Here is a 17,524-nt window from a genome sequence, read left to right as displayed (position 1 = left end):
GAAGCACAAAGAGGGGTCACGCATACTGCCTGAAATTGCATCACAGAGCGCCTAGAATCCAATCCAATCCTAAAATTCCTTAGGCGTGCACTGGACCTAACGCCGTAAAGGCTTCGTGCTACGCGCTCGCCCCGCATTTACCATTACTGCTTTAGTTCACACACCCCCCCACTTTCGAAAATCCCGGATCACCCCCCCCCCCTGGAAAAACCTGGATCCGCCCCAAAAGACAAATACGTCTCCTTATGAGTACAGGCGCGGGTGGAAATCCCCGAACATCCACTAAGCTATCCGAATGTGGACGGGACGAGTTCGGAATATTTCGGCTATTTTTGGAAACTGGAGGGATTTCACCGGTTTCGGTCACGTGGACATTGGATGAAACTGGACCCTTGACTCGATGAGAAAAATCGGAATTCTTCGGGTCTGGTGTCCAGACTAATATCGACAAAGGAAATGAGAAATGTCGAAACGTTGGTGGCGAGTCTCTGTTCGCGCTACTCCCTCCATAACCCTTCGACTACACACACGACTTGTAAGATAAATGAGCACACCTACGGATAAAATGGAGACAAGAAGGAGATTATATGCAACCATACGTATGAGGGTGCAGACCTCTCATTCAAGTGAGAATTTCTGGCCAGCTCATTAGCATTAAAAGTGCCCCTACAGTATCTTTTGAAAAAGGAGATTGTTTGGCACCCAAAATGGTGAGATTGTGTATAAATCCTTGCCAGGATAAACTCACTGGGTCTTTTAGCTTTCATGTGAGAGCAGAATGGCTAAAAACTGTGGTTGAAAAATGGTCTTAAGTGCCCGAGAAAGTTGAGGGTTGCCACTTGAAAAATGGCTGCAATCACTCTCACTTTTTGTGGGTGATTTTGTTTTGTGGGAATAAATAAAAATGTAACTGGTTAACCCACCAAAATTGAAAAGAAATTGAAATAATAGTCGGATAAGAATTTCATTTGTGTTTCAGAAATCTCAGGGATGTTGGCGTTCATGTTATTGGGTCGTGAACAGTGCTGATTTTACACTGTTTTCAATGGGGCTTGAATTAGTGGACTGTACCCATGAAGCCAAACCGCGGTGGTTGTGTTTGTATTGCGCATGCCCAATGTGTATTAGACTCGCGTTGCAGCCGTTCATCGGTATATCAATTGTAAAAACACAGCCAACCTGCGTGAATTGCGGTACTCAAACGGTTACAGCATAATGGTTATTGATGCATGGGGTGTGGGTTCGAATCCCGAGTCGAAATTGAGGACAGCGATTGTTTTTTTTTAAAGGAAAATGTTATTGGAGCCTGATTTCACATGTTAAGTTTTTATGGTTGGGCATCCAGATGTCATGCATTGTGCATGGTTGTGAGCCGTGGTTTGGCTTCATACCTGTGATTGCATATATAGCTCGCAAGAAGTAATAGCGCGCGCCTGCGCAGTTGCAATCCCGAAACGAAATACGTCCTTAAATGCACGTTCCTTGCAACTGAAACCACGCCCATTCACTGAAACCTAAACTGTATGTAGCCAATAAGCGCTCGTAAGAGGTGTGTGTCAGTGACGCAGTCAGGTACAAACGAGACATGACAGCTGGTGATAAATTCGATGCAGCTTATCGTTATTACTACTTCATGTTAATATCATACTCATGAACAAGAATTTCAGATTTATTTCGTCTCAAATGCTCTCTTAGGTAGCATTCAATAACCGTGAGTTGGGTTTGATTTTTGATACAAGGAGGGGATTGTGCAACTGTGTACACACCATCACCCAAATTGAATGATTAGAACGCACGTCATGTTTTGTACAGGTAAGTGCATTTTGGAGTGTAACACCTTAATTTCTATCTAACTCTACAAAAAAGTGTTTAGCAATTAAACACAGTATTTTATTTATCATTCATTACCATCTCTAATGATTGTAACCTGTCCAGCGAAAGCTGATAACTCAGGGCCCTCACAATGAAAAAGACAATTATGAGGAAATGTTCAGTTTCGGAGGTGGGAGGAATACTCCGAAACATCTATCCAGGGGAAACCCACACAATCGTGTGGGGACTTAAAATCGAAGCCACATGCAGACCTCGTTGACATTGGAGCCTGGTCCGTAAGGCAGGCGCAGTTCTAAAGCTGGGGGGGCTAGACCTTTAGCACGTGACAGCACCTTTCAAATTTCAAATATTTTCCACTTTTCTTTACATATATTTGTTGTTTTGCTGGGGGGCGGGGTTAACACAAAAAATGGCCAGAAAACCACCCACTCGGTCAACCAGTCATCCAGGCCCTCAGCTTTCCCTCTCTGTCACGGGCAATATGTATTTGGTCCATTATAATACGAGAATATTAACGGAATATTTTGATGGAAAGCGATATTTCGCACTATAGTTTACATGCATTTACATACAAGGTACTTTCGAATGCAAAATAATACTGACTTTCGAATTTCAACAACAGCAATACCGCGCCGCCGGCGCCTCACAAGAAAAATCAACTGCATTATAGACGGCATGCCTTACGGACCACTGAATGGCGAGAATGTGCAGTCTAAGAGAGGTATCTTTGAAAAATTTCAGGTTTCAGAATAAAACGGCGGTGTCGTCCCAGATTCAGACGGGCATGCGAATTGTGGCAATAAACGAACAGGCTTGGGTTACTCAAGGAGCCCCAACTAAGGGGAGGGGGCACAGACTCCCCGCTCACGGCCCTGTGCCCCCCCCCCGCTCAAAAATAAGATCAGGAAAAAAATTGCTGACGGTGCTTTACTATGACTAAACTCACTAATACGATAACGCCCCGTTTGCCTCCGTGCAAAATGTACCCCAGTTCCAACACTTTTCAGAGGTATTAAAATGTTTGCAACACGAATCCAAGCTATGTAATTAAGAAACGAACATCCGTAAACACATTTCTAGCCTTACATTTCACAGAACTTACTTGGCATTAACCAATTTATGGCTACAGCCAAAGATCTAAATATATACATATATATTTATATAAATAATATAAAATAAATTTTTTCTTCGCATCGCCCTGATCAGGACCCAGTTGACATACCGTACGCGACGTGCTTTGGCGTTTTGATGTGGCTTACATCCCAGGTCGGCTACTTGGGTTAGGCCCCGAATATAAAGCGCGAGTTGTCACATTAGCGTCGAACGCAGTTGTGTAAGAGCAGTGGAAGTAAATCGAATGCGCTGGTTACAGCCTTCATGTCTCACGTGACATGACCTTAAGGCTGCATCCCTCACAGGCCACTGTCACAAGCAACACCTTGTGGATCACATTAAGAACAAATACATTTATTGGCAAAGATTGCAGTTTATCGCCCTATCTGCTCCAAGCACAACAAAGGAGGGCGTGCTTTTTTGGTACTCGCATTGATATAGAGAAGGAGATCAATGGGTACTCGCCGCGTAAGTGCGCGTTTATAATGGAGATCAATGGCGCGTTTCACGCGGAGCGAGCCAAGTACGCGTAACGCGTACGAAATTACTCCTTAATAATAAGGTATGGACTTTGACTACACACAGAATTTGTGCGGGAACCAGCTTGGAAAACTTATTACCATCTGTCTTTCTTTTGCCGCTTGGGGTGCACTTCAACTTGGGGCGGATTGTGCAGTTCTTTCGCTCTCAGTGTAAAATCTCCCTGAAAGAATCATATTCGATAATTCTCAAAGCAAAGAAATACTCATTACATGTACTGTTAAACTGTTTGTCTTTGAAAATAGGTTCTTCTCTGGAACGGTATAACCTTACCAACTCCTAATTACAGCAAAGTTTTCTGTTATCTGGAATGTTTTTTTTAAATCGGAAAAATTAGGGGGCTCCCCTTTGATGCAATGTTTGATTTTAGGCACATACAGATATCTGGTGGGAAAGACTTTTATTCAATTATTTCAACAGCAAAGAATACAGTTACCGTTCGTCTTTGAAAAGAGGTTATTGTCTGGACCCGTATGGCATGTACCAAATGTTACAGTTTACTATCTAATCTATGTTGACACGAAGCCTTGTCGGCTATCTATTAGGCCTATGTTTTTACATCGGGAAAAAACGGGGTGGCGGAGGGGTTTCCCCCTATGTGCAATGTTTGTGAAAACTTATTTTAGGCACAGAGAATGATCAGAGTTCCATTCATTTGTTGGACTTCGACTGTAAGGTGTTGCTGTTATTGTCGTGAATTGGGAAGACAGATTGTTGGTTAGAATCTAAAAGAAAGGAAACTAATCGACAGTACGAGGCCGAAGTTCAAGTTGTATCTGGGACGCAGACGCATTACATTTTTGTTTGGATATGACTGAACCTGATTTGGGTTCTTCATTGGTATTTCTTCCGGGCAGTGATTATTGAAGAATGTGTCAAAGATCGTGCAGTGTATGAGTTTGAAACGTGGCGTGAACACAAAATAAACCAAAGAAATGTCCATGTAGGTAATATATAAAAATAACGTTATCCTAAAAATCGTAATGATTGATTCGAACAATTTTCTTATTGTAATAATTAATTTCAACCTGTGTACTGAATAAAATAAGGTAGTTTTAAAATTTCGTTGTAAGGTCGTCGACAATTAAACTGATTTGCAGGTTCGACTGGGACAAGATCCAGTAGCTCCTGATGTGTACACATGTGTTTTGTTCGTAAATCCTGAACTCTCCCTTATTTGATAGGATGATGTTTATCCAATCAGAGGAACCGCAGCAAACACCTCTTAAAGTCGAAGCATGAAGGGTCAGGGTTCTTCATGGTATGCAAGGAAACTGTAATATTTGTGAGCGAAGCGAATTGTGACCGGAGATGATGGGCAGGCTAGTCTACGTTTTGTCTTTTTCGTAAAAGACATTTTGGTTGAACAGAAACACTTGTTGTAGAGAGCTTTATAGAAGAAGGCTTGTCACGCGAGTTAAAGGGCACGATGGGACTCGGGGCCGTTGGATTGGCTGATGTCCAGACGATGAATATGACGAAGTATTGCTGTGTTCTTGACCTTCATGTAACCAGTGTTAATTATCAGGCATTAGTGATTGTTGGTATATCGAAACAGAGTCTATCATACCGAACACATTACTGCAAGCATACATGCAATCATAATATTGACTTACGGTACATGCCCTTTCACGTACTACACGCAGGTCGACTCACTGTAGCCATGTTGCAGCGCCAGAGTGAAAACAGTCAGCAATACAAAAATAATTTGATTGCCCCATCAAATTATTCAGAAAACAGAACGCCACTAAAGCGTAAAGTAATATGCCCCTAAAGGTTAACTTAAAACAGGTGGCAGCATAAAAAAGTAGAAAATTAGCTGGTAAACTGTGGAAGATCAAGATGGATTAAATACTTTAAACCAGGCCTTAACAAACCAAGTTAGGTAGTGATAACGATTTCATGTTCCACGTGGCAGTGCCTTAAAGGGGTCTCATTAAAGGCAAATATTCAAAACTAGGCAACTGACCAGACTCAAATTACGCAACAAAAAGTCACGTGACACTGCAAAAATGTATAAAAATAAGTGAATTGATACTGGGATTTAAATTGATTGTATAAAAACATGCAAAAACTAACGAAAGAAATCAGTATATAAAATGTACCAAAGGAACAAAAATTACTTTACCAATCAAACAATACCGGGGTATCAACCCTACCCCCTAGGATGTATGTAAAACCATATTAAAATCGGAGGATTTTGGATTGTTAGGGTTAATTGTTGCATCATTCTAAAAGCTGTGCACAGAAATTAAGAGTACAGACACACAGAACGTAAAAACAAGATGTATTAACGAATAAAGGTTACACCAAAAATTCATTTCTTTTTTTCTTTTTTGCTTCGAGGAGATGCTAGTTTCTATATTGGGAGATTACATGACGAGGCTGAGCAGTAAAACGTCTGCACTGATATGCTGGGGGTCGTAGATTCGAGATCTTTCCGAGTAGCTTTCACAAGCTCTCGATAACTGCAACATACATGGAGTTTTCACCCTTCACCGATTATATTTCTTAACCCTCTACGGTTACATATAATGTCGGTGAAGGACAAAAACTTCCAGTTTAAAAACAAGTAAACGTAGTTACCTACAAGTAGTTTCCGCACAGTGAGCACTCAAGGGACTGTATTATTGACCATCTACCCGAGATGAATGTTTGTTTTCACACAAGGCATCGTGTGCAGGAAAACGTTGGACTATGCATTTAGCTGGGGAAGTGTTTGGGTTTACAACGCGACAAATCTACAATTGCTCTCTTCAGTACATGCATAACGAACTTTCAATCATGAGCAAGTTAGCTACATGTACAGAACATAATTATATCGCCACCGACATTACAAACTGACCCTTAGTCAGTCGATCGTGCGCCAGGTGATTTCATTTGTAGGTGTTTAAAAGAACGGAGCGATTTTTCTTTTCGCAAACTGATACGAGGTACAATGCGGCACTTCCATCCAGCACGCACTCCGTGCATGTTCGTTTTCACGAACTGATACCGATCTTTATTCCACCAGCTAAAAAGAATTTTAATTAACCAAATGTTAATTAAATTTTGGGGCAAGGCAGCAAATAGGGCCTATGGATGGATTAAATTGATGTCGAACCTTTCAAAGCATTTTTCTCTGCGCTCTCGTGTTTTATAGCAGACAAAATTGCGCCGCGTCGTGCCGTCGAATCATGCCGTCGCGCCGTGTTGTTCCTTGATCCCGTCGCGTCGTGTCGTCCCGTCGGACCGTCCCGTCGTGCTGTCGCGTCGTGTCATGGGTATCGTGCCGTCGTGCAAAATGGCTAGTGATTATCACGGCCAACAGAGGGCGCATGTCACAAGTCCTGGAAAAAATGGGCGAGGGTTTCAGGCCGGTAAAAAGGTCGAAAACTGCTTCCGTGGGCCAAATCACAATTTGTACGCACTCAGATTCTCTACAAAATTGTCCCTTTTGTGGCCCATGATCTTGGAGATTAAAAGACAAGTTTAGGCGAGCAAAACAAAATGCCAGCTTGTGTCTAAGTGAGATTTGGAAGAAATCGGTGACTAAAACCGGTGTATTTTTAGGCATCGATATTTCAAATTGGCAAGGGGCTGCATGACTGGTTTTCGGGGTGACTCTAAAGTCATCAGTTTAATGAATGGGAATTTGAAAAAAAAATGAAAATCACAAAATGGGTTATGATTTGATGTGCCTCTCGAACGCCTGAGAGACTCATGAGTATTTTTCCTGTTTGAAATTCGGGTATTTATCACTGTTGGCTATGGCAGTTTATTTACTGGCCTGCAACCATAGGGCCTACAATATGTGATCATGAAATTGTATCTATTGGTATGGAACTTAACTCGGAGAGACAGCACGACACGAAGGCACGACGCGACGCCAAAACGGCACGACGCAATGCGTTAAACACAACATAAAAGTAACGAGAAAGGAGATGACCCCACGAGTCACGATGCGACGGCACGACGCGACGGAGCCGTTGTAGCAGTGCATCGTGGCGCCGCGTCGTGGCGTCGTGGGGATCGACGGGACGACACGACGCAATTTTGTCGTCTATAAAACACCATTACTGCGCTGAATTGCCAAACCAGCTTCCGTGTCAGTTCGTGAAAACGAAAATCAGTCTATATTGCTTCAGTGCTTGATGTGCGCGCGCACTACCCAGTTCCGGTTCGTGGAAACCGAAATTGTTGATAGCGCATAACAGAAAGTAGGTTTGCGGTAGCACCATGGACGTATCTCTTTTGTGAGTATTTGCGGTTCTGAGAAGAACCAGTGGTACTCGACGTTTCGAGCAGTATGCTCTGCTCGTCATCAGGAGAAATGTGTTGTGTCATCATGTGTTGATAGCGCAGTTTCATAAACTGACACCCACTTGCAACAGCGTGTCATTTTCGCACGGCCAATGCGCAGAAGTAGTGACTGGCATTGTGATCGTGTTGATGGGCAGGCGAGAATCGGCTTCCGATGATGAATATGTATTAAGTATGGTAATCATGCCTGAGCACCACAACACATCTTTTTTCACTAGATCTTTCACTAATAAATTCACAACTATGCACGCATGCGCACAAATAGCCTTGACGGCAAGAGCCATTGAAAATGTACAGGGGTGCGATTTTGATCGTTTTCTCTCAGGTTTTCTGGCTTTAATGATTTTTTTCTTCAGGAAATCCCATGAATTTTTTTTTTGCGATTAGTTCCTAATCTAAGCGGGATTATAAAATACTTAATAATAGTGATTTTTCCTGTGCGCACTAGATTAAGCGGAAAAAATCCCACTTATAAGAAAATAATAGCCAAAACGATTCCATGGGGTTTTCTGAAGGAAAAACTGAATAAAGCCAGGAAACCTGAGAGAAAATGATCAAAATAGCACCCCTGTACATTTTCAATGGCCCTTGCCACCAAGGCCATTTGTGCGCATGCGTGCATAGTTAATGAAAGGTCTGTTGCCCGGTTAATCCCCAACCCTCGGATTTTGGTATGTACTTTCAAGTTTGTTTCTGTAGTGGAGAGGTCGCAGTTGGTAAGTGGCGGGCTTGCTTTCAGTCAACCTGCATTGCACGCTGTCTAGGTTTAATTTTCTCTCAAATTTCGAACCCCCATTTAAGGTCTTCTCGTGGCGGCAAGCGTTGGCGCCCTGCTCACTCAGGTGACCTGTTTCCAGAAAAAAGACCTCACTACAACTCCTGGATCATTTGGCACAACTGTCGTGGAAGCCACGGTGGGACGGATCAACCGACTGACTGCAGTAAACGCGGACCTACTGACGGACAACAGGTTCATCCGCCGCATCGCCTGGGTGGAAACCACCGACGGCAACGAGGCATTCACTTACTCCGACCCAAACTACCACGGGGGAATCTGGCGAGTAGACCGCAGTGTCTACGACATCACCCTGGGCATGTACGATACCCCCACATACGGTTCCATCTTTGCTGACATCGAAGCACTGTTGGAGATCGATTGGAATCAAACCACGTGGGAGGATTGCCGCAGACCGCTGTACTCGGCACTCGCTGCACGAATGTTCTTCCACAGCCTGCAATCAAATGTTCCGCAGGTATATTAGTGTTGTCTTTCTCTTTGACACAGTTTGAATGTTTCCATTTTGGAAACAGCATTCAAATAAATATGCTGTGATCCCACTGAACAGTGTATCTCTTTGATGAATTTTATGGGTCTGAGCCGTGGTGTATTGAGGACCTGCGTGGGGGGAGGATATTGAAACTTGTTCAATATTAATTTAATTAATGAGACTTAAATTAATCCGTTTAACCCTTAAATTTGTATAATTTACTACGCACGGACAGGGACTGAATAGTCAGGCTGTGTTTTGGAGGGATAGATACCACGACGAACCGTCTGATACGGTGGAAAATTTCACCAGAAAAGTAGAGAATCTTGAGAGTGAAGGTAGGATATTGAATGCTATCATTTTAGTTTATAATTCAATTTAAAATTGAAAGTTCATTTGAACTACACAAAAAAGTTGTAATAATAAAATTGGAGGGCCTTACGTTTCGATCCCAGCAGAATCTTTCTCGAAAGAAAAAAAAATATTCATGCACACATTTTGTATAGCTCAAAACAAATCTTGGAGGGAAAAAAGAATGTTATTTTGTTTCAAATCTGTTGATTGATTGAACAGTTTGTCTCATATTTACTGGAACTTATCGATTGGGTTGGGTTGGCCCTAGTGTGTTTTTATGACAAATGTTCTTAATACGATTTCTTCTCTCAAGGATGTTCTGTCAAAGGCATAGACCTTGTTTTCGTTTTGGACGGTTCGGGAAGTGTTGGATCCGCGAACTTCGAAAAGACCAAGAGCTTTGTTTCAAATGTCGTAGACGCCTTCGAGATCGGCGCTGACCAGACCCGTGTTGGAGTCATCAAGTATTCCAGTAGTGTTACGGTTGAGTTCCACCTTATCACCTACTCGAGCAAAGCACTTCTAAAGCAGGCGATTGGAAACATTCAGTACATCGGTGGTGGTACGCAGACTGTTGCCGCCTTGGATGTAATGGAAAGTCAGGCCTTTCTTATCGAGAATGGAGCACGACCGGATTTCAATGCGGTATCACGTGCAGCAGTCGTCATCACGGACGGCCAGTCACAGGGACCTGAGGCCGTAGCTGTGCCAGCAGATCGGGCTCGTGAAAAGGGCATCACTATGTTCGCCATCGGAGTGACCAATAATGTGAACAATGACGAGCTGAACGCCATTGCTAACAAACCTAATGATTTCTACGTGTTCCACGTCAGCAATTTCGGCGCCATCGACAACATTGTGGCAGCTCTTGAAGAAAAAACATGCAATGGTGAGATAAACTTAATGTTCGTCACCCTTACCCCCATAAGGTCCCCATTAGCTCTTCTTATCTTGTCAGAGTTTTTTCTTGGAATGATCATTTAACAAAATCATCTCTCTCTCTCCGAATGGATAGATCCCACCCCTATCCGCGGACCAGTGGTCAACAACACTCTTCTCCTTGGTGACAAGCAATTTCTGCAGCAGACCGTTCCTATGGACGGAATCACCCTAGGCATTGAAGCTGAGGAAGGCAATGTCGTCATGTTCGTCTCCACCGACACTCCCAATCCCAACGATGCGTTTTACGACTACCGTCTGGAGGCAACGGAGGGGCAAGGCAGGGTGGAGGTCTTTATTGGACCAGAAGAGTTCCCAGATCGAGGCAACCTGTCTGTAGAAACAAGTGCAAATGAAGGCAGCCGTCTTGTTCGACGACGTCGACAGGTGAGTGCAGAATGAAATTTGGACGAGAGGCCTGAAAGATCCCTTGGTATAGACTTCTCGAGTGAACAGAGAACACTGCTCAGATAAACCTTCACGCTGTGTACACAGAAAATCCTTCTTGCAAGATTTAACTCGTATATGCTGCAATTTTTTGTCCAAGTGACATAGATTGATCTTGTCAATTTACTCACCCCTTGAGATTTTCTAGGATGATGACCAGTTTCTTGCATCGTGTGTAGGAAATCGATGAATGTGCATGGCTGCTGATGTATGGCGTGTACATGTATTTACAAAACAAATCTTGATGGTGATTTAGTAGAAAAATGTTCATGTGGTTGCTAACTGTTTAGGAGATGTACTTGCACAATGTTAGACAGCATCACGTGGGATTGCTATGATTGATAATTGTTCGTTATCTTTGGCTCTTGACTGTTCTTTTTGGTAATATGCAACGATCCCTGTTGATAGAGTCGTTGTGGATGAAGCTGACGCAAATAAATTTTGCCAGGAAGGTTGCTTTAACGTCTCTTTGCAATAATTGTTGAATATGCTTTCATTGCTACAGCATGAAGAAGTTGTTCATGTGTTTTTTTTTCGGTCTCACCAGTTTTTATGGTCGAGGCTAATACGGTTATGGTAATCGTATGTCTAAAAATAATGTACTGTAACGTGATCTTTGTTGATTCTAGTTATAAAAAAGCTTTAGTTTTCATGTTTGTGGATAGTTTATCCAAAGCATACAGTGGTAGGTCCTTTTTCCATTATCCTTAAAACCTTACACGCAGTTTCTCCATACAGCAAAGTTTTTCTATAATATTTATTACAGGTATCCAGTCAGAATGGCACCGACGGCGGACTACCCATCGGCACGGTGTACATGACAGTAGAGGGCCTGGAAGAGACTAACGACTTCGTCTTGAGGGTGACAGAAGGTGACGTCACTGAGCCCTTCACCACTGCAAAGCCAACTAACGCGGCATCTACTCTGCGTCCGACTAGCGGATACGTCGGCCTTGTGCTGGGGGCTATTGCAGCTCAGTTGATGAAACTGGCTCATGGCTAGTTTATAGGTTACCTGTTTCAGATTTTGAAATCCAGATCAAATGTGGAAACTTAGTCATTATATTGATCGCAGATATAAACTAGCATTTGCTTTTGGTATACCATTTTAATCATTTACTATGCAATAGTTTGTGTGAATAGCAATGCACATTCTACAAAAAACATTTGCCCCAAACGATTTTTGTTTTTGCTTTTTGCCCGTCTAGCCTTAACGTGACCATTAGCATTCGCTTTTGTTTTGTATGAATAGACAGGAGTATGTTTCTTACAACTTTGAGCATGTACAATTGTACAATTTTCATTTTTCAAGATTGGGTCAGAGCAACCTTTGAAAAGTATTACAAAGCAAATAACGATAGAGTACAAATGGCAGAGTTTATGAATTAAATTCAGAATGAAGAAAAGGTGTATGTCCTCAAGAAAGAGTATCCATGTAAAATCTACAAACTGAGCAAACGGCCGCGAACGTCACGTGTGTTATGGTTTTACGTAGTGACGTCATAGTGAGGTAGCGCTGCATCGAAAAAACCCATTTACAGAACACGGATATCATATGGCGGACTGACTACGGTACGGACAGACACACTGCAAACAATACGTGGGTGCGGTGGCACACCGGCACGTAGAGTGACATACACTGAGCGCATGGTGGTCGCTTTCCGTTTATTTTCGCCACTTTGTTTCAAAAGTATCATCAAGACAACAGGTAAGAAATTCGTCTCTGAGGAATCGCTGGCACACCTACGTGATATGGAGTAAGTACACAATGTACAGTATTTTGCTGTTATTATTCCACACTTGTACTATGTTAATACTCATAGGCCTAGTCCTTGAGACCACGGAGAAAGGAAAAGACCATGTTGAGAATAATCCTAATTGGACTAGGATCAATACTAGGCATGCCTACAGTAAATGCACATGGGCCATATCAGTGAAATGACATGAGTAACTTTAGTAGGCCTATATGCCCACTTAGATTTTGCGCACATCTTGCAAATTGTTTATCCCTCCCAAGCAAGTCATTAGGTGTGATGATGTGCTCACTTGTAGCTGTAATACTCGTATATTACCAGGCCACCCCATATAATCATGGAGAAAGGAGGGGATTTGTAAGCCGAACAAAGTCAAAAACAAATTTTTCTGACTAGCCCAACTTCACTTTGGCATGCTGTGCATATTTGAATTTTTGAAATGATATTTCGCGCGACTGCATCAGGATGATGTAGTAGATCAGTTAATAATAGTCTGAGCAACTCAGACGCTACGAATTGCCTCTTTAAAGATTCCGGCATGGTCCAGCAAAACTGGCAATGTAAACACACTGTATGATACTCATCAGTGTGAAGTCACCAACTTGGTCTGGAATCAACTTGCAACTCCATCTCTGTCAGGTCAACTTGGTCTCAAGTCAACTCGGTCTCGTCAACTCTGGAAGGAAGGCACATGGCTGCAGCATGAATAAAAATCTGCCAAGCTAGTTTTGACACACTTCAGTATACGTGTATTAAAGTACACATATTTCCAGAATTCTAAAATTGCATGTACATGTACTGTTCATGTAAATTTACTGACGTGCTTGAGATGCCTGGCCTTACAATTTGGGAAGGCTTGGCATTTGGATGCATTAATTACCATAGATGGAGAAGGCAAAATCCTCTTCCTTGTCAGACTGGCAATTTTTGGTATTTACATGTAAGTATTGGTATTTCCAGAATTCTAACATTGCATATGTATACTACATTTACACATATAGTCCTATACTGACATGTGCATGAGATGCCTGGTCTTGTAATTTGGGAAGGCAAGGCACTTGGATGCATCATTAACTACCACCGATGAAAAGGCAAAATCCCAGTCTTTCTTGCTAGACTGACAAACTTCAATGGCAGATAAGTATTTCCAGAATTCTAACAGTGCATGTACACCCATTTGACATACAATGTGTGGACATTTCTTTGTTCTCCTGTGGTTAAGGAAACTTATGAAAATGCTCCTTTTTCTCCAACTACATGTACATGTAGGGTAACTCCAAGCTGGATTTTTGATGATGATTTCCGGGACTGTTCCTCTTCAGTTTGCCACAGATAACCTTGACAACTAAATGCCTGTGAGACTGTTTATCATAGAGGGGAAAACATTGTGTGGATGTGTGTGAGTCCACACAATGCCAGCATACCCTACATTATGTGGACTTCTTTTGTGTAGGAGTCCACACTATATGTATGCCATGATGCCTGCACACCATATTTACACAAATAGTCCTATACTGACATGTGCAGCTAATTTGCAACAACCGTGTCACACACTGCTTGTGGCAAATCATTGGTAGTGTAGCTTGCACTCTGTGACGTGACAAAAAGTGGTGAAACAGCCGTCAGTTTTGTGCAAGTGGGGCAAAATTCATCTTAAGTGGGAAAATGGCAACAAAAAAGGCAACATTTTTCCTCAAAACAAGAAAAAAGCGAGTTTTCTGCAATTACCAACCTAGGGGATAGTATACCTCATAAGTAATGAACATACTGGTGCAATTTCAGCTCATAAAATCAAGCGGTTGTTTAGGTATGTCCCCGGATATCCCGGATAAAGTTTTGAGAAAGATACCCCTATGAATTGGGACAGGGCCCTGTTTACGGGTCTTCCTTTCAAGAGGCCTGCATCCATGATCATGTAGGCCTACGTAGGCCTGCATCATACATGACAAAAATGTTGAGTTCACACACTTGCTTCTGTCACTGTGTACTGTACTGAGTTCCAAAGCCTTTGCAATTACATCAATCGTGTACTGTATGTAGGTCTATTGACCTGATTTCCATTTTTAATTTTTTTTAAGTGCAAAATGAACGCTTTGAAAATGTACCCACAGTGAAGAAAGTAACTACTAACGCTACACCTACTTTTCTGAAAATAAGTTTGTACGTGTACATGTATATATAGAGGTAATATTGTACTAGAATTTATCAAATTTGAAGAACTAATGTGGGGGCGGCTGTAAGAAAGTCCCTCACTGTCTACTGATCGCGCAATAGTTGGTAGGGAGCCCTCAGTAGTTTGCTCATTCTCGCACCGTACATTCCGTTCTAACGTCAGGTTTACCAAGCACATTTCCAATCATAATACCCCCAAATTTGCCCTTACTGTTTGTTACTGACAATTGTGAGTACAGCCATATGTTCTTCAGTGTTTATAGTATAAGACCATAGTGATTCTTGTGTTATGTAAAATAGAGGAGTTTAGAGTACAAACCTTAGCCTTAATCGGGGACAATTGTTGCAACGTTACATGTACAATTATGTTGTCGACTTGTGGGCACATGTACGTGCATTCCAGTGAATTTATTAGTATTTATTTCTGTTGATTCCCCAGTCACCACGGTTTCCTGTTCCATATATTTCCAAGACTTCATCACTGGTTTCAGCTCCACCATTCCGTTCACAAATCACAGTTTCCCCAAGATTGCTACGGTATCCTGGCCAATTGCAAGTCACTACCCCCTGTTTCTAATTATCTGGGTATAATAAACAGGCAGTTTCTTCATTAAACCAATCCTGCTCATCAGTTAAATCGCTGCCATAGAGTTGTTGTGTTACCCTTTTAGCCACGCCTCCCTTTCCAAGTGAACCTTGTCACTTTTTCACATGGTTCTTCGAGCCAGATTCGAACCAGCGACCTATGCATGACCTAGAGCAAGGAAACAAAGAACTGCAAGAGACGACATCCACACATGATGTCCGTCCCTGAAGGGAAAGAAGGATTCCGGGGCATCTTGATGACTTTGTTGTCAGCTACAATACCCAGTCCAAGTCCAGAGTTGACAAGAATGAGCGCAAATTGGATTCCTGCTCAGATAAAGACTCTATAAGCGTCAAGTCACCATTTGTCAATTACACTGAGCAGTGCTCAGGAAGCCAGGCTGGAAGAACAGAAGAAAAGACAACATCTGGAGGAGATGAAACGTCAGCTTGAGGAAGGGAGCCAACTTGACGATGAGTTGAGGAGACTTGATGATGCTGCATATGAGGCACGGATAGCTGCTGAAGAAGAGGTACTTGCAGCGAGAAGACGAGCGGAGAAAATTGAAAGAGAGGCCCAGTGCCGGCGAGAACAGCTGAATACACAGCTCTCCAGGAGAAGCCGACTGAGAGAAGCCGAGCATGAGCTACAGAAAGCCCAACTTATTACATTCATGACCGATGAGACTTCGCAGCAGTCAGGTGACACCTTGCCTCAGCCACATACACTTCAACCAGAGGTTTCCACTGTGTCCCCAGAAGAAAGGGCACAATCCACACCCAACGAGGCCCATGCCAAGTCACCTACCATACGCAGTGAAAGTCACCCAATGACATTTACCACCTCTGTAGCTAACACATCTGTGACCTTTTCACCTCAGCATGCCGCAAGGCCTGAATCTCAGTTACCAGCTGCATCGGCCATAGCCTCTTCTCCCCTGGGTGGTATGTTTCCTTCACCAGGTGAAGCTCTAAATCCTGCACCACCAATCCATAGTGAACCACCAGTTGTTGGGCAGCCATTCCACATGCTGACATTCCACCCTGTGTCACCATTCATGCCTCAACCCCCCGCAACCTCTACCAGATTTCTCCATCGTGTCTGCAGAACAAAGGGCACCACCCACACCCAATGAGGCCCATGCCAAGTTACCTGCCACTCGCAGGTGTGTCTATCACTACTGTAGTGCACACCTGTGACACATTTCAGTGTGCTTCACTACCTGAATCTCAGCTACCAGCAAGACCAGCCATAGCCTCTCACCCCCTGGGTGGCATGTCTCCTTCGCCAGGTGCAGCTCTGAACCCTGCACCACCAATCCCCAGTGTGCCACCAGTGGCGGGGAAGCCACTTGTCACCCCGCCATCACACCCAGCTTCACCAGTCATGCCGAACATGACAGAACTATTGATCGCTTCATCTTATGGTGTGCCCCGTCCAACTTTACCACACTTACCACTGGCAAGGAACGTGACTTTGCACTCCTAAATATGGCCCTGGACAATCTTGTTAATGTTCATCCACACCTCACTGAGCAGTATAAATATCAGATTCTGCTTGGGCGTCTGGGGGGCAATATCCTGAGGTTGGCTGAGGCATATATGCATGACCCAAAACCATATTCAGCAGCACTCCGAGCCCTCAAAGACAAGTACGGTCAAGCACGTCAGCTGGTCCAGAGTGAGATAGGCATGAACATGCCTTTTGTCAAGTTTGGAGACCACGTAGCTTTCGACGACTTCGCGCTTTCAGTCCAGTCACTGGTTGGAATGCTTCGCTCCCTAGAAGGAGAAAATGGCTATGAACTCAAGTGCGGTTCCCATGTGGACCGACTGATCTGCAAACTACCAAAAGGATATCGTGATAGATTCGTGGAACACTGCATCAATCGCGGCATTCTGAAAGCAGACTCCGACCAAACCTACACCCTAAACCATCTTGCCGACTGGTTGCAAGTACAGTCATGAGCAAAGCGGATTGCTGGTCAAGCAGCAACAGTCTACAAAGAAGATAACCCCAGACAAGAGAGGAAAGACAAGTTTCCCCACAAGAAAGGGAATCAGCCTACCGCTGTTTTCATGGCTGATGACAGAAAACAGACAACGGGAAAGTTACCTTCACAACAGTCTCCATCAAAGGACAAACGTAAGGCCTTCTGTCCACACTGCAACAACCATGACCACTACTTGAATGGTTGTACTGAATTCAAGGCGCTC

The 17,524-nt window shown here is 43.2% G+C and overlaps 1 protein-coding gene across 1 annotated transcript; it reads left to right on the top strand.

The window, feature by feature from the left end:
* Nucleotides 1–1,335: 1,335 nt before the first annotated feature.
* On the top strand, nucleotides 1,336–12,202 carry LOC110973389 (von Willebrand factor A domain-containing protein 2-like). The gene is made up of 6 exons (XM_087148277.1): nucleotides 1,336–1,812; nucleotides 8,590–9,041; nucleotides 9,292–9,394; nucleotides 9,724–10,299; nucleotides 10,426–10,736; nucleotides 11,563–12,202. The coding sequence occupies exons 1-6, from the start codon at nucleotides 1,782–1,784 to the stop codon at nucleotides 11,797–11,799; spliced, it is 1,710 nt and encodes a 569-aa protein (XP_087004403.1). The 5' UTR covers nucleotides 1,336–1,781; the 3' UTR covers nucleotides 11,800–12,202.
* The last annotated feature ends 5,322 nt before the right edge of the window (nucleotides 12,203–17,524 follow it).

This window comes from Acanthaster planci, linkage group LG17 (genome assembly GCF_054643075.1).
Source record: "Acanthaster planci isolate LZ-2023a linkage group LG17, COTS_SCS, whole genome shotgun sequence".
Classification (NCBI taxonomy): domain Eukaryota; kingdom Metazoa; phylum Echinodermata; class Asteroidea; order Valvatida; family Acanthasteridae; genus Acanthaster; species Acanthaster planci.
The sequence above is the reverse complement of the archived record's forward strand: the minus strand, read 5'-3'. Positions and strand labels throughout refer to the sequence as shown.

Bases quoted from the DNA above. Each gene is read 5' to 3' on its own strand.
- LOC110973389 (XM_087148277.1), top strand. From the start codon at position 1,782: ATGATTAGAACGCACGTCATGTTTTGTACAG. The intron at 9,395-9,723 runs GTAGGATATTGA...TCTTCTCTCAAG, and splicing joins AGAGAATCTTGAGAGTGAAG to GATGTTCTGTCAAAGGCATA. The intron at 10,300-10,425 runs GTGAGATAAACT...CCGAATGGATAG, and splicing joins TGAAGAAAAAACATGCAATG to ATCCCACCCCTATCCGCGGA.